The following is a 26,245-nucleotide window of genomic DNA, read 5'->3' on the forward strand; positions in this document are numbered from 1 at the left end:
ATGGTTTTATTTTTAAAAATTCTAAAAATTATTTTAAAAATAAAAATGTTATTTTTATTAATTTCTGCAGAGAAGGTGGGGTGGGGGAGCGAGAGCGAGAGTGAAAGCAAGAGCAAGAGCAAGAGCAAGAGCAAGAGCAAGAGCAAGAACGAGAGAGAGAGAGAGAGAGAGAGAGAGAGAGAGAATCTTCCATCTGAATAATCTCCCCAAATTAACTCATGGGTCCAGGCTGGGATACACCAAAGCCAGGAGCTTAGGACTCTATCCGGGTCTCCCACATGGGTTGCAGGATCCTAACCACTTGAGTCACCTACTGCTGCTTGACCAGGCATATTAGCAGGTAGCTCGATTAGAAGCAGAGCAGCTGGGACTTGAACCAGTGCTGCAGCTTAATCCGTTGGAACACAGCACTGGCCCCAGAAGAGTACATTCTTTATCTTAAACTGATATGTTGTGACTAAACGGAAATAAGAACTAAATTAGTATTGTGACTATTTCAAAATAATTATACTACCACGTGTTGAAATTTTTAAAAATGGATTTATTAGGTAAAACAAAATTAGTATATAATAATTGAGGTCATGAATACTTGATAATCTTCAAAAACTTATGTAGATCTAAGATATCTCTTGCTTTAGATTCTGCAGTTCTGAAATTCTAGGAATAGTGTATGCATTTTAAAGGGATTTAAGCCTATTTCATTGCAAATATGGTAACATTTTAAAAGAAACCTTATTTCCATAGAGTTGATCAAATAGTTGATAATGGATTTTCATTTGTTTCTAGTATGTTTTTAGATGGTTTAGAACATCTCTGTAAGACATAAATTAACTCACATTGTGTGGTCTGTTTATAGTCCACTTACTGAATTTTTTGTATTCATTTGTGTACGAATGTTCTTGTTAATATGTGAGATTGTATATATATATATATATGTGTGTGTGTGTGTGTGTGTGTGCATCTTATATTACCTTCAATTTAAAAAAAATACACATTTCCATGCACACTATTTGATTAAAAATTTAAAAAATAAATGAATCATCTGGTATTTCTAACTCAACTTTGACTTATCTATTGTTGTTGCATTTTCAGAGATCAATAATGAGATTTTGTAGTTCTTTTGATTCTATTTCTATATTTTAAATCATAAGGATGTGTGTGTATGTGTGTGTGTGTATGTTTGGAAGTAAAAATATTTTCCTAGTGGTGAAGCAATTGACACTTGCATTTATTTATAAGAAATAAACTCCAGCTGCTATCAGCTGTGTTAAGGTCATATGAGTATTTATCCTATGAATCTGTAGGAGAAACTAATCTTAAAATGGCATAGAGAATTGCTGCTATCTTGCTTTCCATTTCCTGCTAATGCAACAAGAGCACATTAGACATATATTTAGTCTTGAGTTCTCCTAATGCACATGTTGTTCCATGTCAAGAAGCCATAGCTTTCAACAGGAGTAGGTACTTTAGAAATGAGTTATACTGCAAGAGATCTGAATCACTCTCAAGAGAGTTTTATTTTGGGAAATTGTATGCAACTCTATGAATATCTAATTCCTTTGGTTTATGTTGACCACATTATATTTCTTTTTTTATTTATATTAGCATGATCAGATATATTTCTTAATTTAGGTTATCATTTAAGTTTGATGGAAATGACTTCTAAATCTTCAATATAAAATATTTCAGTAAGCATTTAATAATTATAATATGTTTACATTTTGATAAATTTGAGAGACTAATTTTAAGCATATGCTATTGATAGATCATTAAAAAGCATATTATTAATAAGATATTTGTTTAAATTAAAGAAAAATAGAAAGATAACTTTGGTTAGTACTTAGGTGTGATTATCAATATTTTAAAAAATTTGCACCATAACTTAACTATTATATCATTTGATTCAAACTAGCATACATCATATTGATGTTCAGCTTGGTATTTTATAAACATATATTCACACACTGATAATGGGAGATTAAAAATAAAACACCTTTTTGAGACTGATGTAGGGAAGCAAAATTTGACTTCTACCTCTTAGGAGCTTTAAGCCAAACCTGAAAATTAAACTGACATAAGATAGGTCAACAGAAGAACAGCACATAAATTTATTTAATGTAAGTTGTACATAGCATGGGAGATTTCCTAAGGAAATGAAGACTCAAAGATACATTGGAGTAAATTGTGAAAATGTGACAAGGCAAATGGCCTTGTTAGTTAGGCTAGTTAATTGGGTAGCAAAGTGACTGGCAAAATAATGGTTAGTCTAGCAGGGTTTGTTTTGTACAGATCTCCCTCAGCCTCAATTTCCTGTTCTTGATGATAAGAATGTTATTTTCCTTCTGATATAGGGAGGACATCTTTCACTAGGGAATTTCATCTCCTGCTTTTAAGAAACAGAATGAAGGTCAGAGTGATCTTCTTGCACCTGCTATTTTTCAAATGCCTTAGCTCAAAATAATTCTTATGCCAAAGTGGCATATTTTGGAGTGATATGTTCTGAACTCCTTCATTACATTAGATTTCAAAGTAAGAAAAGAGAGAATATAACTCTTAAAGTGATGCTTCTGAATCTTAAAATCACTAACAGAAATTATAATGTAGGCTATTCTTGAATGATGTTAAGAAGTATTAACCATTTGCATTTTTCCTAACAACTCATCAATAATCATATAATCATACCTAAAATATCAGTATCTTTAGTCCTTAGAAATTTGCCTATATATTTTAAACTAAAACTAAAGAATAATGTTTTACTAAATCAACTGAAATTTTAAAAGTAAGAGAGTATTCAAGCACATTAAGTGAATTGGGTTCATTTGCTTTCAAGTCTTCATGGCACACTATCCTAGGAACACATTTCGCTCCCCTAGTTCTAATAATTAAAATAATAATAATAATTTCCTGTTTATTGATGTTGAAATACAAAATAAGTATAATGTTTAGAAATGTTTAGATATAGTTTTATTTAATGAAGTAATCAAAGGTATGACATATATTTTCAAAACATCTTTGTGCATTTCTTGAGGTATTAAGGACTCTTTTTTTAGAAAGCTTTTATTTAGTAAATATAAATTTCATAGGTACAGCTTTTGGAAATTAGCAGTTCTTACCCCCATACCCCCCTCCCACCCCCAAACCATCCCACCTCCTACTCCCTCTCCCATCCCATTCTTCATTAAGATTCATTTATTAATTATCTTTATATACAGAAGATCTACTCTATATTAAGTAAAGATTTCAACAGTTTGCACCCACACAGACACACAAAGTATAAAGTACTGTTTGAAGACAAGTTTTACCATAAATTCTCATAGTACAACTCATTAAGGACAGAGGTCCTACATGTGGAGCAAGTGCAAAGTGACTCCTGTTGTTGATGTAACAATTGAAAGTCTTATTTATGACATCAGTGATCACCCCAGGCTCTTGTCATGAGCTGCCAAAGCTATGGAAGCCTGTGAGTTCACAAACTCTGACCTTATTTAGACAAGACCATAATCAAAGTGGAAGTTCTCTCCTCCCTTTGAACAAAAGTACATCCTTCTTTGATGGCCCCTTCTTTGCACTGGGATCTCACTCAGAAAGATCCTTTATGTAGATCATTTTTTTGGACAGTGTTTTGGCTTTCTATGCCTGAAATGCTTTCATGGGCTTTTCAACCAGATTTGAATGCCTTAAGGGCTGATTCTGAGGCCAGAGTGCTGTTTAGCGCATTTGCCATTCTATGAGTCTGCTATGTGGTCTGTAAAAGACTCATTTTTGTATTTTTTATTTTTGTCTTCAAAAAATGAGTCCTATAACTGCATGTTTTCCTGGTTGTTTCTTTTTTTTTTCAATATGTATTTTACAGATAATATTAATTCAACTCTTTTAAAATACGTATACCAGATTCCAAGCTTCTAAAGATTATCATCAACTGAATAATGTACAAAGTCATTTTATCCTTTCCCTCCTATATCACTGCCTCAGGTTTCCACATTGTAAATCAAATTTCTTAATCCCTTTCTTTAATACAAGAACAGTCTATCCGCTGCTTCCCAGAGAATGCTCACTTCTTGATTCCAGATAATTGCTCTTAAGATTACTGCTATCCCAAAGATCTTTACTAGTGAAGAGTCTTTTATTTCCTCTTAATAAATAAATGAATACTATGTGGAAACAGCATAATTTGTTCATAATTTTACATTTCCAGTTTGTTAATTGATTCAATTTGTTTAACTGAAGAATTGTTTTCCTAGTGAGAGAGTCTTTTATCATTGGTTCAGTTGAGAATAATATAAAGATCTGCATCTGAGATGTTTTCAAATGTATAAGTTTATGTGAGTAACCTCAACATTAAGTTCAGAATTCTAGGATGCTTTGATGGGCAGAGACCATGAAAGTATTTATTCATGTTTCTGTCTCTTGCACTTAACATGGATTCTAGTACATTGTTCACATTTAACAATGACTTTGGAATGCAGCTGAATGGGAATTTAAAATGATAATTTGGGGCCAATGCTGTGGATTTGTGGGTTAAGCCCTGGCCTGCAGAGCCTGCATCCCATATGCAGTCCTGGCTGCTCTACTTTCAATGCAGCTCTCTTGCTAATGGGCCTGGGAAAGCAGTGGAAGATGGCCCAAGTGCTTGGGCCCCTGCTATCCATGTGGGAGACCCAGAAGAAGCTCCTGGCTTCTGGCTTTGGCCTGGCCATTTGGAGAATGGGCCAACAGATGTAAGATTTCTCTCTCTGTCTTCTTTCTGTAACTCTGCCTTTAAAAAAATGATAATCCATATCACCCTCTATGAAACATAATTCAGATACTATGTTATCCATATTTAAATTGTATGAAAGATTTATAACATTTTCTAATGGGGGCCATCAAACTGAATTATTAGTAACTACCTTGAAGTTGTTGGTGTAAAGTATGTTAGTGATTTTTTTGTTACCTATGAGTAAGCCAACTTATGTGATTTGTTCAAAAAAAATTGGCACAACAAAACTCTTTAAAATAAAATTAAAATTTAAAAGCTTCTAAATATTTGGGATGATTAAATTTAAATTAAACATGAATATTTTGATATTTTTAAGAGTTTACTTCATTTATTTTCAAATCATTCTATTAATTTATATTCTTAAGAATTAATTCATTTGTTTATTTTATATTACTATTTTAAACAATTTTATTAGTGCCGTGTAGTAAAAGAATATTTTCAATTTTAGGTTTTAGTATGCTTAAGTGACTTTTAATATGTCTTTTTAAAGGTTGTTTTTCAAATAACCCCAGGAAGGAATCAATAAATATTGAAATATTTTTATTTTTGAAAAGAAATGTGTGTGTATGTGTGTGTGTATCTGTACTTTCAAGATATCTCCTTTTGGCCCTTCCCTACCCTACTGAGTCTTAGGTAATATTTTTAAATTTATAGATCTCAGTATATTTTGATATTATTTAGATCAAAGTCAGATCTCTTCCATCAAATGGACCACAAGCAGGCATTTCAAACTTGTTTTTAAACTTGTTTTTAGAAGTCAATTGACTGTATATATGAAATACATGAAATTTGTATACAACTTAAATAACATTTTTAAAAAACAAGTCAATTGTGAGTTGAACAATTATCTTTTTCTTAAACTATTAATTATTTATTTTGAAAGTCAGAGTTACAGAGAGAGAAGGAAAGTTAGATATGAGAGAGAGAGAGAGAGAGAGAGAGAGAGAGATCTTCCATTTGCTGGTTCACTTTCCAGATGGCTGCAATAACCAGCACTGGACCAGGCCAAAGCCCGGAGCCAGGAACTTCTTCTAGGTCTCCCACATGGCAACAGGGGCCCAAGCACTTGAGCCATCTTCTGCTTTCCCGGATCATTATCAGAGAGCTGTATCAGAAGTGGAGAAGGCAGAATATGTACTGATGGCCATATGGGATGCCCAGTGTCACAGGCAGCAATTTTACCCACTGTACCACAGCACAGGCCCCATAAATTGTCTTTATTTTGAATTTATCCTAATTGTTATGACCATCTCATAACTTCAGAATTAACCCTTTCACCATTAAGTTACTTGTGTCATTGTCTCGAAATGATGTCATTATTTTGCTTTGTTACCACAACAAAATTTGAATATTTTCATAGCTAAGCAATATTAGAATCGCAAAAAAACTAACCTAATTTGACCTAAACACATTGAATAGATTGAAGATTTGCATTTTCATGAAACTATCGGACCAAAAATATTCAGCAGCAATAATATACAGCAAATTCATCTCTCAACAATAGAGCTAAATTAATTCTTTTGTGTCATATTCCTATCAGGAAGTTGTAAAGGATTATAAGTTGCCTCGTTGCCTGTGGTTGCTAAGTGAAGGAGAAATCTTGACTGGCAAAATATTTTGAAAGGGCTGATGTCAAAACGAAAACAAATGTTAGGAGTCCACCACACTGTCTATCAGTAAGAGAAATAGCACTTGGTCATTTCTGGTTGTAGTATTTCTTTTTCCAAAAAGAAAAAAAAATGCTGTTACTTATTTCTAGAATAACAGTGTTGTAATATCATCAACTATAGCATTCTTTCCAATTTTAAACATTAGCTGATTGCATTTTCCAAAATAACACCAATTCTAATTCCCAGCCCTTATGTCATAGACTAGTGAGTCATATATGTTTTACATTAAGATTTGGAAAAATGTTCAGAATCTTTTTTTCAAAATACTGCTATCTGAAGTCATGTTAGGACTTGATAATTCTAAAAATATTTTCAGTTATCCAAGGAATATTCTATATAATTGCTGGGTACCATTACATTGATTCTATGTGATGGTCACTTAACAATAATTGTCAAGCTGTAAGTAGAAAGCACTAAAACATATTATTTTGAAATATGATAGAAATTTTAGAGCTCTGGAGATAATAATAATCATAAAATGTGACCTGCTATATTTTGTGGGATATAATATCTTTACAATTTATATATGCTAAACAAAGTCACAGACTGTACTACAGAAATCAGAACTTTTTAAGACTCACTGAATCTGACCAGTGGTTGTATTGACTGTTAGACCTGGAGTCATTATATTTACTGAGAGAATTATAAAGAAAGGTGCACAACACTGGAGGCTTCTAAACACTAAACTCTTTTAGCAGGAATACTTTCTGTGTGCAAAATTCACTCTAGCAATAGCTACTAATTAAAATGAATAGAAAGTGAATTGATAAAACTATGTAAGTAAGCAAATGTGGTGACTTGAAAATGTGAAACTAGGGCCCTCCATTGTGGCATAGTGGGTTAAGCCTCTGCCTGTGACACCTATATACCCTATTTGAGACCCAGCTGCTCCTCTTTTGATCCAGTTCCCTACTAATGCACCTGAGAAAGCAGTGGAAGATGGCCCAAGAGCTTGGGCCCCAGCATACACGCAGGAAACCTGGAAGACGCTCCTGGCTCCAGGCTTTGGGCTGGTCCAGCCCTGGCCTTTAAGGCCATTTGGAGAGTGAACCAGCAGATGGAAAACCTCTCTCTCTCTCTCTCTCTCTCTCTCTCTCTGTTTCTCCCTCTCTGTAACTGACTTTCAAATAAATAAATAAATAAATCTTTTTAAAAATAAATTTAAAAAATATGAAACTATAGAAAGTGTCCAAAGATAATTAATCTACTTTCCTAAGAGTGAATATATTCATGCTTCAGAATTAGTCTTTTTTTAATGTACCCTTACAATTCTTGAGTATTATGGGACTTAATTACTCAGTAGATAACAAACAATAATCATGATTTCTCTGGCGAATACAATCCATTTTTGATATACAAAATGAGTATATGAGCAATAGAAACTGCAGAAATGCTACCATTAATGCTTTCAGGTGTCTTGGAATGGCTAATACTTTATTGTTAAAATGATATTCTTTTGTGCACATCCATTTTTGATAGGAAAAATGATTTAAGTATGAGACATTTAAACTGTTAGTGGAGCACAGCCACTTTTTTTATTTAAAAGGCATAAAGAGAGCGAATGAGAGAGAGAGAGATAAATTTTCTATCCACCTGTTCACTCCCAAAATGCCCACAATAGCTAGAGCTGGACCAGGCTAAAGCCAGAAGTTGGGAATTCAATCTGAGTCTCCCACACTGGGGGCAGGGAACCTAGTACTTGAGCCATCCCTTGCCACCTCCCAGGGTGTACATTAGCAGGAAACTGGAACCAGAAGCAGAGTTGGATCATGAACCAAGGGACTGGAACCCATAGACTCCTATATGGGATCTAGGTGTCCCCAAAAGTCTTAACCTCTATGCCAAATAACCAGCCCAGTTTGAGACATTTTATTTTGTATTTCTTTTAAGATTTATTTATTTATTTGAAAGTCGGAGTTACACGGAGAGCGGAGAGGCAGAGAAAGAGAGAGAGGTCTTCCATCCGCTGGTTCACTCCCCAATTGGCAGCAACGGCCGGAGCTGCGCTGATCCAAGCCAGGAGCCAGGAGCTTCTTCCGGGTCTCCCATGTGGGTGCAGGGGCCCAAGAATTTGGGCCTTCATCTGCTTTCCCCGGCCTTAGCAGAGAGCTGGATCAGAAGTGGAGCAGCCGGATTTCAAACCGGCGCCTGTATGGGATGCCAGCGCTTCAGGCCAGGGAGTTAACCTATTGCTCCACATCGCTGGTCCCAAACACATGCTCTTTAGACACCTTATCCATTAGGCCACGTGGTCTCCGCTTTGTATTTTCACTAGGAGTTATCTTGGCTCATTCATATCTTAGTGAGTATTGAGGTAGCAGATGTGATTAAACAGAATTTTGTGGCAAAATGAGATTTGTAGTGCATAAAAATTATGAAATGATTTTTAAAACTTTTTCTAATAAGAGATTATCATGAATTAGAATTCCACTAATTTAATGTGATCAATTTATTTTAAATGCCAGGACAATAAAGCCTAGTTAGAATATATTTATAAAACTTAAATCAGTATGCTTTCTTTACTCATAAAATAATGTTTTCTAAATTTGCAAGCAAAGGGCCATGTCTTAGTCCATACAGGTTAATGTAACCAAATACCCTACACTAGGTGGTTTGTTTATAAACAGCATAAATTTGTTTCTCATAGTTCTAGAGGTTTAGAAATTCTAGATTAGAGTACTGGCATCTAGTGCCTGGTGAGGGCTCTTTTCCTGGATCATAAACTCATGTTCTCACTGTCTCATCACATGGTAAAGGGAGAATGGTCTCTGGAATCCTTTTCTAATGGCACTGATTCCATTAAGCACAATCAGAGGCCCCACCTCCCTGTAATTTTAGGGATTAGATTTCAACATATGTACGAATTTGTGGAGGACACATTCACTCTACAGCGTCTCATATGCTTGAAATCACTGGAGTCTTCCCTCAGACCTAATCAATCAGAACCTGAAGGTTCAAACTCAGAAAGCTGCGTGAGTAACAAGTTAACCAGGTGATTTGTATGTAGCCAACGTTTTTAAAAATCACTGGATAGCTTACTTGTTGTTGTAGCCAGCATTCAATTTTATCAAAATCACGTCTTTTAATTTCCAAATATAATGAAAGGCACAAAAATGTTATTATAAAAGATTGAAATAATATGTTTGATATAAATATGTGAAATTCATTTGAAGGTTTTAGGCTTGGAGACTTCATCTTTCCGTTAGTTTATATTCCCATCTTAAATTTTGAGTTTTTTTTAAAGAAATACATGTCAATAACATTTTATGATCAATGAAATAGTGCCATGTGAATCTACTCCTGCGGCTACAGCATAAGAATAATTTGTTATTTTGGCACTTTATCAATAACTTTGAGAGTATTTGTAATAGCATCTATGTGTGTGCACATATGGATGTGTTTGTGTGTATGTGTGTGTGTGTTGTGTGTGTAAGATGTGTAGGTGTGGTAGACAGTATGGTTGGATAAATGGATATTCACCCTAACGCTGCTTGCTACTACCTTTCATCACTGACAAATTTTATTGCTGGAAGATGCAGCTATTTTAATTTACTCTTTGATTACCTATGGGGATTATAGGACTTCAAATATTTTTTTTAAATGTGGGGAAGAGTTCAAAGGAAACACTGGTCTTTTCATCTCATATTAATTTCCAAGAAGTGACACATTTTACAAGACTAGCAGTTGTTTTTGATGTGCTGATGAATACTAGGTAAAGAAGATGAAAAAATATGTTTCATGTATTATAGAATGGGTCTAAAACAAACATGTTACTAATGTCCACAGACTAAAACACTAAAGTAATTTCTAGCATACTAGCTGGTGTGTAAACTCTCCAACTTTTTAAATAAAATACTCTAATCATCATTTTTAAACTGCTATTTGTTCACCATCACATACTTTTTTTGTTGTGATTTCTGCTAACATTAAACAAGAGAATATTTTGATCAAAATGTTTATGTAATTGATGACAATGCCAGTTCTTTTTCTCTTTTAGTGTATGCTACATAACCACTCCAATCTATATAATTCAAGCCAGAAACCATCTGTTGCTTGAATGACATTTGGTTTGTTTAAAATGCTTCAATTAAACAGACATGTTGTGTAACTATAGTGATGGGAGAATTATTTTGCAAATAAAAAGAAGTGACACCAGAGGCAAAGAACTATTCAAAACAAAACTTGTAGCTTCTTTCATGGAAACAACTTTTCAAATCATTGAACAACTAGAAAAAGTTAACTATTGCCTACCATTCTGAAAATAAAATTGTTATTTGGATCACATGTGATCAATGAATCCATCGTTTCCTAAATCGATTTTGTCACAGACAATAGAGAATTTTCAATAATTTAGGCCTGCCCTTGCAAATAATCTAATTATGCAGACAGATTTCATAAGTAAAAAAGAAAAGAGTTAGTAACACGGTAAAAGTTCTGAAAGCTATGTCAAATTAGGATGAAATTTTTAGCTTGGAAAAGGAAGACTTGTACATGAGGCTTAACTATCTTCAAGCACTGGAAAACTTGTCATGTAGAAGAAGAATCACATGTATTCCATGTAGCTACAAAAAGCAGATCTAGGGATAATTGGTAGAAATTTCTCCTTCTGTCATTGTTTTCATTTCTAGCAGCTAACAGCCCATCTAATACACTGTGAGCTGGAGAACCAGATAGCCAAGGTTTTTAAAGTTGAATATAAAAACAGAGTAAGGCAAATATGATTCTGAGCATGAACTTTGTGATAAGTATTTAAGCAATTCACATTGCCTTTATCCCTCTCAGACTTCCTGGTATGTGGCTATTTTTTGGATAGTTGAGTCTTCCAGAAGAGAGCTTCTGGATAACTCATGGCTCATAAATTCAAATGTAAGTCACTAAATATTGATGTGGTCAGCATCAAAGCCAATGCAGACATTTCTTCTATAGTTGTTTTTATTCATATTTGGATTTTTCATTGAGACCATGGCCTGCTTTTAGTTTAAATATTTGGTTTTAGTATTACTTAATGGCATTTTGGGATACATGCCAATTTCAAGGCATGTTAGTTTCAGTTCAGTCGTATTTTAATTGCTAGGCAAACATTTGCAATAATGCTATTTCATTTTCAAAGTTCACACAACTCTGATAATTGCCAATTTAACAATTTACAATCAACAGTATCCCTGAGAGAAAAGTTTCATCCTCTCTCCAAATAAGATTATTTCTTTTATGATTGAGCAGAAATAAATCACGATTCAAGGAAAGATGGCTTCCTTTAATGCCATGCAGTGTTTTAATGACCAATATGTCTGATTCTGCTCCGCCAACCCTCCATTTCAAGTATCAGGAGAAATGTAATAGCCACATAGTCAGGCCTAGGAAGACACCTAATTCTGGGAAAACTGAGCATCATGATGAACTGCCTGTACATACTAGTAATACGTAATGGTACTAAAAATGGGGGAAAAAAAGCCTTGAAGAATAAAAACTTCAGAAACATAATGTGAAAGGGAAAATAAGAAATGAGACAGACTATCCAAATTTTATGAAATAGAACAGTCGAAACAATTAAACCAACTGATCTATCCTGCAAGATGACATGAATTGGAAAAGTGGGAGGTTTTATGACTACAAATTACAGGGTGAAATACTAAAGGCCTGCTATAAAATGAAAAAGGCCACTGTGTCATGTGGGAGATTTTGCACTGGGAATTACGATCTTCAAATGAGATATATGTGCTGGCCCTACAATGCAGATGCAAACCTTTGATTGAGTTTTTATTTTCTCATTTTACTTTTTGATGAATTGAGTACTTATAAATTCATTTGCTAATAGACCATACCCATGGAAAAAACAGAAATCCTTTGACCTTCAGAATGAAGCTGTTGATTACAATGGAATACAGGGATTCTGAAATTTAAAATATGCTTAAGTTTGATATTCAGAATGTTCTATATTACAAATCAAAAACATTCCTGCATATAGTAAACCTTAAAAAATGATAACCCTACCAATGGTTTCCCTTTCTAATTTCTTACTGTGAATCTAAGGAAGATTGGGTCAGGTTATATTTGAATGGAGCAACGGGGAGTGCAAGGTTATGTGATAACTTTGAAAACTTTGACAAGTAATTCTAATGAGCTTTCTAGAGCATGATACTCAAGCACTTCATAATGAGAATCACAGACTGGCCTATCTGTATGCCACCTCTCTGGTGCCAGATTAACCTTTCTAAAATGTCACTTGCATCATGTTATGGAAATGTAACGATATTCACCTGATGTTCACTATGGAATTATGCTTTCATGAGGTATAATGGGCACAAGAATGTTGGGAATTTGATATTTTAGGTATTTTGCCTGTAAATAATTCATCTAAGTGACACCACTATAATTTGTTTACTTTTACTTGTATGTTCTGGAATTGTAATTGATTTGAGCAAAAAATTAGGTATGTAGATTTTGGAGAGAGGCATCCAGTGCTTTTCTCTCAGCTATTGGCAGAAAATAACTAGGCAGCGTAGACATTTGTTCATAAAAAATTCAGGATTTATCTCCAACTCATAAAGTAACCATTACAGTCAACAGATTTGTTTTAATTTGTATGCCACAGCTTCCTTGAAGGGCTGCAGACAGATAAATTATGACACGGTCATTACCATAATAGCCCTTTTATATTGCACAGCAATCATCTTCAGCATATAAAAAAAGAAAATTATTTATCTTTCTGAGAGAATTGAGGAATGATTTTCATGAGATAATTAATAATTCTATATACTTTTATATTGGATAAGAAAAATACCTCCGTAATTTGAATACTCCATATTATGGACCTGAGCAGTGAAATGACACCGAAGATTAAAAACCCATATGTTAAAAAGTAAAGTGTTGGGAGGAGGGAATCGGATATGGGCATCTGGCCTAGAGGTTAACATGCTGCTTAGAATGCCTACATCCCTTGTCAGAATGCCTGGGTTTGAGCTCTGGCTTTGCTCCTGATCCCGGTTCCCTGCTAATATGAAACCTTGAAGGCAGCAGGTGATAGCTGAAATTCTTGGATTGCTGCCACCTGAACTGAGTTCTCAGCCCCTTACTTCAGCGTGGCCCAGGTTTGGCTATTGCAGACATCTGGGGAATGAACCAGCAGTTGGGAGCTCTCTTTGTCTTTCTCTTTCTGTGTCTCTCTGCCTCTCAAGTAAATACATACATACATACATACTTACATACATACATAGTTTTTAAAAAGGTAAAGGATCAGTGAGTTAAACCAAGTTTCCAAAATTTACTACAAATGATTTGTAAATGCTAAAACTTTTGTTTTAGTTTGAGTTCTGTCCAAAGTATCACAGACTACAAAATTCAGCCTTAAGCAGGAATCATTAAAGTAGCAAGAGGGAAAAAACAACTAAGTGTTCCGATCTTATCAAGAGTTAAAGTTTTGCACCCACATCACATATTGGAGTGGCTAGGTTCAAGTCCAGGCTCTGCTTCCAATTCAGCTTCATGCTAATGTGTACACTGGGAAGCAGTGGGTGATGGCTCCAGTCGTGGGGTCCCTGACACTCATGTGGGAGACCTAGATTGAGTTTCAAGTTCCTGCCTTCAGCCTAGCACCACTGACATTCAAGGAGTGAACCAGTGAATAGATCTCTCTCTCTCTCTCCCCCTTCCCCGACTCCCTTTTCAAATAAGAAATATAAGTTATTTTCTGGAAGCTGTTAAAACAATTCTTTAACAACTAAGTTCTAATAGTTTCTTTTAAGACAATATTTTATGACAATGGACAACCTAATTAATCACACCATGTACATTCACACATGTGAATTCATTGAATATAAAAAGAATACATTTAATTGATGACATTTGATTGCCCAATATGGATAATAGAAATAGATAAATCAATATTTCAGACTGTAGACTTTAAAACTGGGAATTGCAAAAGAAATCAAATCTCTAATATGAGATTGAACATTAAACCATTTTAGCATGATATAGAACACTTTGTGATAAAACACAGCATGATCTACAGTTTAGGCATTTTGATAATTGCTAAAATTAATATAAACAATATGTCCTATATTTAAACCTGCAAAAATGTCAAATATATGACTGCATTTCAGGAACAAGGTGGTGGTGATGCTTAGAGGTGTTTCTTTGTGAATTCAGAAAGAGGTAAAAGCCAGTGAGTTGTGTTCACTAAAAGGAGTCCTTATCAACCCACTCATTCTCTCTTATTTAGCCGTAAGGGAATTCAGTTTGCGAGTATCAGTAGGGTCGGAGGTGAGTATATGGCTGGGTTAATTATAGATTTTTCTATGGCATTCCTTTGCAACAACTTTAGTAAGCTACTGGCACAGATGTCCTGGGATGGAATATCTTTTTTTTTTTTTTTTAAGGGAAATGGTTAATTGGGAAAACCCAGCAGGCCAGAGGGAAGGGGCGAAGAAGGAAAAAGAGAGAGAAGGAGAGAGAGAGAGAGGAGAGGAGCTAGCAAGGAGAGAACAGAGAGAAGAGAGATGAGAGGCGAAGAGGAGAGCAGAGAGCGCAGAGAAGAGAGAGCGAGAGAGCCACGTGTTCAGGAACAGGTATTTTTGAAACTTTGCCAGAGGGCGGGCAGGGAAGCAGGAGCAGCAAATCCCATTAGGATGGGGGTGGAGCTTGACACTGGTGGTTGGGCCATGTGGCCACCTGGCTTCCAGCAATGGCGGCTGGGGCGCCAGGTGTCAGGGTGTAGATCGCACCATAGATAAAACTGTGCATTTTCCTAACATTCCCACCTTTTGTTTCTTATAAAACAGGAGTTGTATGGGATTACATTAGTCCCAAAAGTCCAGGAGGGGTAGAGGGAGACGATGATTTATCTTTAGAGCTACTTCCTGCTGACTTGGGGTAATGAGGTACTCTTCACTGGCATGGGGCGATGTCTCAAGCAGCTGTCTCTTGGGTGGGGAGCCTAGTATATCCTTGTAGCAGCATTTGGTTGAATGCCCGGTTACTGAAGGCCTTGGTTCGTTCCATTATCACCTGCTGTAAACACTTAAATGGACACTGTAGTATAAAAGACAAGGTGAGAATAGCAACCAATGATCCTAAGAGTGGAATTAACCAGGTAATGAGAGGATTTCATGGAGGAGAGGAAATGAGGGGGGGTCTCTGGACCCTTGTGAGGACTGTTTGATGGACATGGTTTAAAGCCGATCCCAGCCAAGACTGGGAGAAAAACCACTCAACTTTTGCAGATAGAGGGGTTTGTCTATGGAGAAATTCTGAACAATCATACAACATTAAGGGGGTGGAGAGGACCATCAGTACACACAGGTTGGGAATACAGCGATTGATGTAAGAGTAGAGGCTATGATTATAAAGGAATGAAGCCCAAGTGGTCTAGATACAAAGGACAGAGTCATTATTAGAGGACCTAAGAAAGGTGCTAAGCCACAAGTAAGTTCTCCGATTGAGAGGCAAATAGAAACTGAGAGAAGGGGCTTGATAATAATCAGATGGGCTTTAAGGCCTTGTAAGCTATGAAGCCCAGACTCATCTATCTCTTCACATGGGGTGCGTCCTAAGGGAGGTATGAACCTCCTTGGGGAGGGCACCCTGTTGACTTCCATTACCTAGCTTGCCTGGGAGGAGAGCTGGCCAGGTAAAGGCAGGTAGCATCTCTAACAAGAAAGTTACAGTTCTGCCTGCAATGTTATTGACCCTACTTGGCCATCCCCTCAGCTGCAGTGGTCACTTTGGAAGCTGGGCCGAGTGAAGGGTTCTCAGCTTGGAACCAGCAAGATCTGTGGCTCTGACCTGGGCATCCTTCGACTCCAGGGCAGTTCCGTTTCCAGTGATCCAACTCTTGGCTGGCAGAGCTATCAGAGCTCTTCATGAGCTGACTGCTGCTGAAGCCCTAGATTTCCACATCGAAAACCACTGCAGTGGACTGGCCTGTTGGATCTCCTTGATGGCAGATCACTGTACAGAGCAGCCTTTAATAGGCCTTCCCCTTGTCTTTACATTGCTTCTGATGCCTAGCTTTCTTTTCCTCCTGCTTTTTGTTAAAGCAGACCAGAGGATGCAAGTCAAAGGAGTGCCCAAGTCCCATCTCTAATCTTCGGTTGCCTAAGCTAGAAGTCTATAGTCACAGGCATGTTCTGGTAGTGATTTTTCTGAGGTAGACATGCCCATGAGGAAAGCCATGTCCTTACTTTAAAACTTTTTTTTCCCCTTTGGTCTGAAAGGGAGGCCTTGCCTGTTTACTGTGCCCATGGCAAAGTAAGTCTAGCTGTGAAATTATAACTTAAGCTTTCATTTTTGCTATGCTATTACAGAAAATGTTAGCCATCCCTTTTATAAAATATAAAGATCAAATTTTGCATCTTGGAGGGTCCTTCAGAATAGAATTAGTTTCCTACCTCGAAGAGAATAGAGAAATGAAAGAACAAGTCGGGCTTAGAATAGAGAAATGAAGGAGCAAGTCCTAGATTGCTTACTGACAATAGCAATATCAAATGAAAAGTGATTTCAACCATTAGATAACTTAGGAAAACATTTACCAGGAGGTCCAATGCCTTCTATCAATTTTAAGAATACATGTATTTGGAAACATCTCTTAAATATCTAACATGGTGTAGTTTGTTTAACCAGCAAATTCAAGCACAAGCATATAAAACGTTTCTTTTTTCTTTCTACCAAAAAGTTTAAAACATATGATACAGAGATTCAGGTCACGTGAATTAAAATGTATCTCTGATTAATTTTAGCAGTTTAAATGGATGAGAAATCTTTTATCTATAAGCCAATTGAAACAGTTCTTAATAAATTGTCCCATGCAGTCATACAATATGTATACACATATAACATAATAGAACAATATAGCAGTTTCAATAATAGCTTTTTAAAGTCTTTAACTGTTTTTTAATTTACCAATTGATTCAAATTACTTTCTGCTGTTAGTAACATCAGATAACCGTACTTTCTCTCAATTGGTACCTGTAATACGTTATTGGCTTCATCTGTTTACAGAACCATCCCAAAGTACTGAATACAATAGAAGTGGCTGGAAAAAGTCCACTGGAGCCTATATAAAACTGTGGATGACAAAAGACTTTAAATAGCCATGTTTAAAATTATAAATAATTTAACCAACAAGAGGCACTTGCTTACTTCACACAGTAGTTTTGAAAGCACCTGTAGGATTTTGCAAAGCATTTAACCCTTTTAGGCCTCTAGAGCTTTCTCATTAAAATAACCATCAGGTCTAGTAACACAAGATCAGTAGACTTTTTAACTTTCAGACATTTGTATCAGTAGCAGTTTATATTATAGAAACTTAAAATTTAGCACCACTTCACATCTTGACAGTACTTCTAATATAGTCCAAATAGCCTGATTAGCTGGTGTCCCTACAAGATGAGAGACATGTATATGTCCTTCGATTTTTTTTCAGTTGGGCCCAACCTGGAAAAAACAAAGTCCAAATTTACTGGAAATTCCAGAGTCTAAATTCTTTGGAACTTTGATTTTTGATTTTTTGAATGCCTATCAAGGATTCCAAGAAGGCTTAAAGTATCTGGTTGAAATAAGATCCCTTAACATCATGGCATAATATAGATCAAATTTAATCATTGTTACAAGGTGATTATTCAAATATTTTAGAATAAGCATATATTTTAAATAACCCATAGCTCTTAATAAAAAAACTCAGCTGTTTTAAACAATTAGAATTTAACAGAGACATCAAGAGAACATAATAGATTGCTTTAACTCATTGCTTTAACAGAGGATCAGATTCTAATTCTGTCATAGGGAAATAGATTAAAAGCTTTTGTATCCAAGATTTAACTTTCCTTACCAAGCGCACATTTTGGGAAAATATCTCTTTTTCACTGATATTGCCTTGCTATTTTCCTCTGTAGGTAAGCAAGTGAACACAAAACTCCATTTCCCTTACATTAAAAAGTAACCCCTACTTAATCTACATAACTCCTACTTCTATTGAATAAATACTTCTATCAAATAAATGAAATACATATTTTTAAAAGATTTTTATTTATTTATTTGAAAGGCAGAGTTACACAAGAGAGAAGGAGAGGCAGAGAGAGGTCTTCCATCCACTGGTTCACTCCCCAGTTGGCCGCAACAGCCGGAGCTGTGCCGATCCAAAGACAGGAGCCAGGAGCTTCTTCCGGGGAGACCCGGAAGAAGTGCAGGGGCCCAAGCACTTGGGCCATCTTCTACTGGGTTCCCAGGTCATAGCAAAGAGCTGGATTGGAAATGGAGCAGCCGGGACAGAACCGGTGCCTATATGGAAATCCAGCACTGCAGGTGGCAGCTTAGTCCACTATGCCACAGCACCAGCCCCAACCTTTTTTTAAATGCATAAATGTCTGTCCACAATTTTGAGGATGATAAATTAATCATTTTCTAAAACCTTAGAATTATCTAATCTATCAGTAAGTAATTTTTTTCTGTAAAAGAACAGATAGTAAATATTTTAGGCTTTTTTTAAAGATTTATTTATTATTTACTTGAAAGTTATACAGAGTTACACAGAGAAAGGAGAGGCAGAGACAGAGCGAGAGGTCTTCCATCTGCTGGTTCACTCCTCAGATGGCTGCAACAGTCGGAGCTATGATGATCCAAAGCCAGGAGCCAAGAGCTTCTTACGGGTCTCCCATATGGGTGTAGGGGCCCAAGGATTGGGCCATCTTCTACTGCTTTCCCAGGTCATAGCAGAGAGCTGGATCGGAAGTGGAGCAGTTGGGACGCAAACCGGCGCCCATATGGGATGCCGGCACTGCAGGCGGCGGCTTTACCCACTACGTCATAGCAGCGGCCTCATATTTTAGGCTTTGTGAGCCAGATGATATTATCTGTGTCTCCTTACTGATTCCTGAAATTATAGTGTAAAAGCAGACATAGACAATATGGAAGCAAACACACTGCCTGCATCATAATAAAACTGTGCAGATGAGAGCCAGCATTAGGTGCAGTGGGTTAAGCCTTAGTTTGCAATGCCAGCATCCCATATTGGGGTGCTGGTTTGAGTCCTGGCTGCTCTGTTTCCAATCCAGCTTCCTGCTGATGTGCCTGGAAAAGCAGTGGATGATGGGCCAAGTAATTGGGTTCCTGCCACCCATGTGGTAGTGGGTGACACAGATGGAGTTCCAGGCCCCTGGCTTGACACGGCCCATCCCTGGCAATTGCATCCATTTAGAAGGTAAACTAATGTATGGAAGATCTCTCTCTCTCTCTCTCTCTCTCTCCCTCAGTCTCTGTCACTGTGCCTTTCAAACAAATAAAAAAAAAAGAATGCAAGAATGCAATGCCTTATTTAGTACCTTTAAACTCTAAACCCTAAATAGTTAAACTTTTTCTAAACTTTCATGTAAGTTTATGCTTGTTCCAGTGGCCCTCTAGTACATAGCTTTATTTCTAATAATAGTGTGATTTGACAGGCTAGTAATCTATGTGTTTCAAAGTCTTCTCACATGATTTAATGGTTGTTTGATCTATGAGTGGAAATTCAGGGATCAGTGAAGTATTTATTCTGATTATGTCTGTATAATGGAAATATCAGAAGATGACCTAAAATTTTTCTTACTCTTTTTACCATGGATTCAAGATACAAAGACTGACAGAGAGTAACTGATGAGGTAATCATGCCCCATCATGAGAATAAGATATTTTAATTACATAACTTCCCTGAGCAATGATTTAAATTCTTGAAGGTACATTGTAGTGCCCATATAGGATGTTGGTGTTGCAGGTGGTGATTTTACCTGCCTCGCCACAATGCCAGCCCCTATATGGATCTTTTAAATGATTATCGCTAATTTGCATCTTTTTTGCTGCCAGTAGTTTAGAGTCTTGACTCATCTATCGTTACCCAGTGAACCATCCCTAATGTTTGGAAATATAAAACCAATTTTTTTTCTCATTTTTTAGTTCAAGAATTTGAGTAATGCACTAAAACAGTAGCCATCTCTGTTTAACAATGACTGATGCCTCCATTAGGGTTGCTCACATGTCTGGAGGTGGCTGGGATAATGCCAATGAAGCCGTAAGTTGAAATACCCATAATGATTCTTTACATACATATCTGGCTCCTGAACTGGAGTGGCTGCAACAGTAGGAACTCCAGGCATTGCCCTCTCTTTTTCTTCAGTTTTTCCACAAGGCTAGCTCAAGATTCTTCACAGTATGCCATCTCCCAGTAGTAAGACTCCTTTCTGTATAGCTTGTTTTCCCCAGAGTCAGCAAGGCAGAAGCTGCCTGATTTGATTACACAGGATTTGCCCAGATCCAATGCAATCATCAGTTAATTAAAGGCCTGAATACCAAGAGATGAAGTCCATTGGGGAAGCTATTTTTGGAGACTAGGAACATATAACAATGCTGTAAACAAAAATATTATTGCATTTAGTGGAGATACTGACTTTGCTGTGTGTCATGGATTTGTTTTGCAAACTCAATGCTTCATCTTTATATTTTGACTTGTATATATTTTGTATATTCCACTACAAACACCATTTATTGTGATACTTGTGGCTTGTTCTTTTAAATATATTTTAAATTTTTAATTGACACATAATAATTGTACATATTTGTGGGGTGCACCTATAGTTTGTTTTTATAATTACCATCAAGTGTTATCCATAGCATGTAACTATTTTTGTATTTTCAGAGTGCAACCAATTTAAATTAATTCCAATATAAAATCTTTTGCCTAAGATTCTTCTAAAAGTTGACTTGCACTTTTTTTAATGGCCAGAGGTCCTAATTAAAGTTACAATTAAGCTATCTTCTCTCTCTCTTTTTTAAAAAAGTTTTATTTACTTATTTGAGAATTAAAGTTACAGAGAGAAGGAGAGACAGAGAAAAAAAGTCTTCCATCTGGTTCACTTCCCAAGTGGCCGAAACAGCCAGAGCTGGGCCGAACCTAAGCCAGGAGCCAGGAGTTTCTTCTGGGTATCCCATGTAGGTGCTAGGGCGCAAGCACTTGGACCATCTTCCATTGCTTTCCCAGGTGCATTAGCAGGGAGCTGGATTGAAAGAGGAGCAGCCAGGACAGGAACTGGCGGCCATGTGGGATGCTGGTGCCACAGGTGGAGGCTTAGCCTACTATACCACAGCGAAGGCCCAACTTGCGCTTTTAATTTCCTAAACCTACTTGATCAGTTACATTATTGATATTCATTCTTTCAACCCACCTGAATCATTTATAAACCAATAAGTTTTTGTTATATTTATAGATGCTTATTACTCAAAAAATGAATCATTGTGAAACAATAGCTATATAAATCAGTTAAAATGATTATCAGAATTTCCAGTGTGCTCAAATTCTAGAGAGGCTGTCAGCATCTTGCTTTAGAACAAGTTGAGGGGCCAGCACTGTGGCACAGCAGGTATAGCTGCCGCCTGAAGTGCTGACATTCCATATGGGTGCTGGTTTGAGTCCCGGCTGCTCCACTTCTGATCCAGCTCTCTGCTATGGCCTGGGAAAACAGCAGAAGATGGCCCAAGTCCTTGGGCCCCTGCATCCGCATTGGAGACCTGGAAGAAGCTCCTGGTTCCTGGCTTTGGATGGGGCCAGCTCCGGCCATTGCGGCCATCTGGGGAGTGAACCAGTAGATGGAAGACTCTCTCTCTCTGCCTCTGCCTCTCTGTAACTCTGCCTTTCAAACAAATAAATTAATCTTTTTTTTTTAAAGAACAAGAACAAGTTGACTTTTATTCTGTATCTGGATGTTCCATGTTTAGAAACATAATGGAATCAACTCTGTTGCTAGATGAAGCAGTTTTGAACACAGAACTGGCTGTTTACAAAGGCCTGGAATTGTTCACAACTCAAGATAATGTTAATGTGGCTCCACTAGATAGTTGAAATAACACATTTACTAAATTGGACGCATTAGGTAATTACTCAGATCATAGTTGAAATCCTGTAATTTTCTTTCTTCCTTTCAGTCTCAGCGACGTGTCACATTTCACCTACCAGAAGGCTCTCAGGAAAGCAGCAGTGATGGAGGACTGGGCGACCATGATGCAAGCAGCCTTCCCAGCACATCCCATGCCCTGCCTCTGGGCTATCCTCAGGAGGAATACTTCGATCACGCCACACCCAACAACCGCACTGAAGGGGATGGGAACTCTGATCCTGAATCTAGTAAGTGACACCCTCCTAATCACTTAGCATGAATTGGTTTACTGCCTATGCAACTCACATTATTGTAGCTACAATAACACAGTCCTGTTCATTATGTTACTGTGAATAGTAGCACATTCGTAAAAGACAAACATACAGAATTGGGTGGATTGCATACATTTAGCAGTTGATAATATTTGAAATGTGTAAGCATAGCTCATCTAAAAGATGCTTATTATAGAATTTAGTAGTCACTTTGTTTAGACATAGGTAGGATTTTTTTGTTGATTTATGTGTGTCTTTGTGAGTGATTAGTCATTTTATTTTATTCATTTATTTGTATAGGTATAAATTATTTTTTAATTTGTATAGATTGTTTTCTAGGTTTTATTTTTATTAGAGATAACAACTTTTGACAATTCCTGACTCTAATACAGGAGAGTTGGTCTGAGATTTTTAATAATCTTCAGAAATCATGTACCCGTGCCATATTACTGTTTACAAAGAAATTAAATTTAGTCACTTCATAGAAGGCACAAAACTCCTTTTGCAAATTCCAAAGATGTTGAAGCCTTTAAAAAAGTGTCATGAGTTTGATATTAGCAAGTTTTATTTAATTCATTATACTGAATATTGAGCAAGTATCCTCAGTTCCATATAATTTTGATAAATATGAAATTAGATAAGATATATGTATCTTAGAAGATTCCCCAAATTCCAGGAAGCTAAATACATAAAATTGTGTAGGTACAAAAGATACTACCATAGATATGTGATAGAAAAGAGTCACAGGGACAAACAAATATATCTTTAAAATCTGGGACAAATAACAAGCATAAACATAGTATAAACTAGAAAATTTTAAAGGTTATTTTGAGTATAATGAGTGTCTGGATACATAGTTTAAATGTAGCACCTAGACTTTAGAACATAATGGCCTCCCCATAATGTTTTAGTTCTCTGTTTTTAAAATTTCAAATCATGACAGAAATGGGTTGGTTAAATACAAAGATGTAATCTATAGTCACACAATGCCGATGACAATATAACATCAACCTTTTTATTGTCTACAAGTGTAGACACTTGATATAAAAGGGTGGTTTCAATATAAAAATGTTAGAGATTTTAAATGACTGAATTCAGAAAATCCTAAACATCTGCTATTTTCATGTTCAGTTTTATACTTACAATGAATGATGAACATTCATTGCAAGGATTACAAATTCTTGTATAACATGCATCACTAATCTACCTTTCATTTACTTTGTACAACACTGCTTTATGTTTTCTGGTATAAATACATAATTGTGATTATATTCAGTATTATAATGAAATCAAAGCCAACTTCTAATAAGAAAATTGTCATAAGTAACATAAATACAATTAATAAAGATTTCCTTAATCTTTTCTCTTCTAACCTATCATTTTAATTGTAGGCCTATCACACGCCTACATGGATAAGAATATAGAAATTATGTAAGCCTCATTCTTATTAACTAGAAATAATTGATTAATTTACATATGGTATGAGTCAGTCACTAAGTTCCTTGTATAGAGGATTGCACAGCAATAGTTAAAAGAATGGTCTCAGAGTAAGTATCTACAGCTTGAATCTATCCTTGAAGCAAACTTCCAAGCTGAGTGAGACTAAGATGGGCCATAACTGACAATAACAGAAGAATTGCACATGTTAGAAATTATAAAACAGTTAACTAGAGCAATATTGATCTCAATTATATGTAGTAATAAGTACTGTTAAAGAAATATTCAAATGCAACATTCTTTACAAGAACTGATTTTATGTATATTTATAGATATAAATGCTAGCACAGAATATTAGGTGACATATTTAAGGCCTTTTTTTAAGCTTGCTTATACTAGGGACTAAGTATTTCTCTCATAATCATACTAACACTATTATTTTGATTATTATATATTTTCTTCATAATTCTACTACAGGATGAAGCAATTGCAAATTCCTTGTTAACAAGATTTTTGCTAAATAGATTTTCTTTTAAAACTGGGATAGTTGTGGGAAATAAATATAGTAAGGCAGATAACACATTCTTGCTAGTTGATGTTTTAATAAATGTATGCAAAATTTAGAGATAACTAACTGTTATTGTTCATTTCTGCACAAGTCTAACAATATTGTCAGATCAGTGCTTCTGTCATTTTAACTATATATAACGCTAAAATCTGCTCTGCTACTAAACCTGAAGCCTAACTTTAACCCATGTTCCAAGATAATTTTTGCAAGAAGCTAAATATTTCACTTGAAATGAAGTTCTTTTATCTTAATATGGCATACCGGTGAGATTTAGGACAACGCGTGTGTGAGTGTGTGTGCGTGTGTGTGTTTGTTGATTAAAGAGGGGAAAAAATGACTGATATAGCATTCACCATAGCAAGGTAATCTCTTTAGGCTAAACCATCAAGGTGCTTTGATTCTTCAAAAACAAAGTCTATAGCTCTGAAATAGTACAAAGTAATGGGTTTTGTGATATGGAGCAGATGCCAATAAACTGTGCCGTGTTAGTCAATAGCACCATGAGTAGGAATGCAAACTGCTAGAGGAAGTAAGTGCTGTCCTTAAGCAATGGAAGTAATTTATGCAGCTCCCATCTCTTATTTTGAAATGTATTACATCCTCAATCTGCTTTCTTTCCTGCTAATGAATTGCCCAAAATAGCACATGGTTCTGAAAATCCCTTGTAAGTTCACAAAAAGATAGAAATACAACTTTTATGAATAAGATTTTCCTCAAAATTTGCCAGAAGGATTTATTAATACTCTTTTAAAAATATAGTTCCCTGGTTGATAAAAATCTGCTGATTATATGAAGAAATTATGCAGTCTATTCTCTTAAGTCTTTTACCAGGAATATTAACTTTCCTTTTTAAGATAAAGAAGAAACAAGCAAACTCAATCCAATTATTTTTTTTCAGTAGACATATTTATTAAAATATCCTGTCTTATTCCATTTGAAAGCTGTGTGAATTTTTATATTTCTCAGTTGCAATCTCCTTACTTTTAGCCTTTGGTATGAAGGTCAGTTAATACCACTCAATGTTTCCTAGGGTAACAGTGTATTTCAGATATATAAAATGTTTCTATAGAGAACCAAATCAGTTTTCAGTTTACCACCCATAAATCAATTCACTTGCAAAGAGAATTCTTTGAATTCTAAATTCTAAAATGAAGGGAAAGGGGCTTAGTTTAACCAATGTTTTAATTTTCTTCAACTGCAAAAGTTATGTCATCTGCATTTTTAGAAACCTATTCATTATATATCATCATTTCCTACATAAAGTTGCTTGATCTAAAAATGTCTTAGCTGGTCTAGTGCCTAGTATTTGAGCTTAAATTGACAAAATATTGATGTGTAAAATTTTATCAAAAAGTATTTGCTAATATTTTTCTTTTATTTCCTCTTATACAATACTTATTTCTGTGATACAAAAGAAATAATCTAGAGAGTTCCAAAAGCATTTAGGACTAAAGAAGTTTTGAATTTAGAATAAAGAGGAATGCATTTTGTCACTAACTTAAAAATGATAAATCTTCTAGAGTATATCTCAGGTTAGCACATCTGTGTGACATTCATTTTTCTTTCACTAGATCAAGTTTGCTTAACATTCTAACACTTTACCAATTAACCCACAAAAAAGGATGTAATTAATCTTTCTCTAGCAA

At 35.7% G+C, this 26,245-nt stretch overlaps 1 protein-coding gene across 8 annotated transcripts in view; it reads left to right on the forward strand.

Annotated features, from left to right (window-relative positions):
* Window positions 1-26,245, forward strand: part of PCDH11X (protocadherin 11 X-linked) — a 727,311-nt gene that overhangs the window by 497,431 nt on the left and 203,635 nt on the right. For all 8 annotated transcript variants that reach the window (XM_062183503.1, XM_062183507.1, XM_062183504.1 and 5 more), the window contains one exon: window positions 22,372-22,570. In XM_062183503.1, coding sequence (XP_062039487.1) covers window positions 22,372-22,570 — 199 coding nt within the window. The remainder of the gene's footprint in view (window positions 1-22,371; window positions 22,571-26,245) is intronic.

Source organism: Lepus europaeus, chromosome X (genome assembly GCF_033115175.1).
Source record: "Lepus europaeus isolate LE1 chromosome X, mLepTim1.pri, whole genome shotgun sequence".
In the NCBI taxonomy this organism is placed as follows: Eukaryota; Metazoa; Chordata; class Mammalia; order Lagomorpha; family Leporidae; genus Lepus; species Lepus europaeus.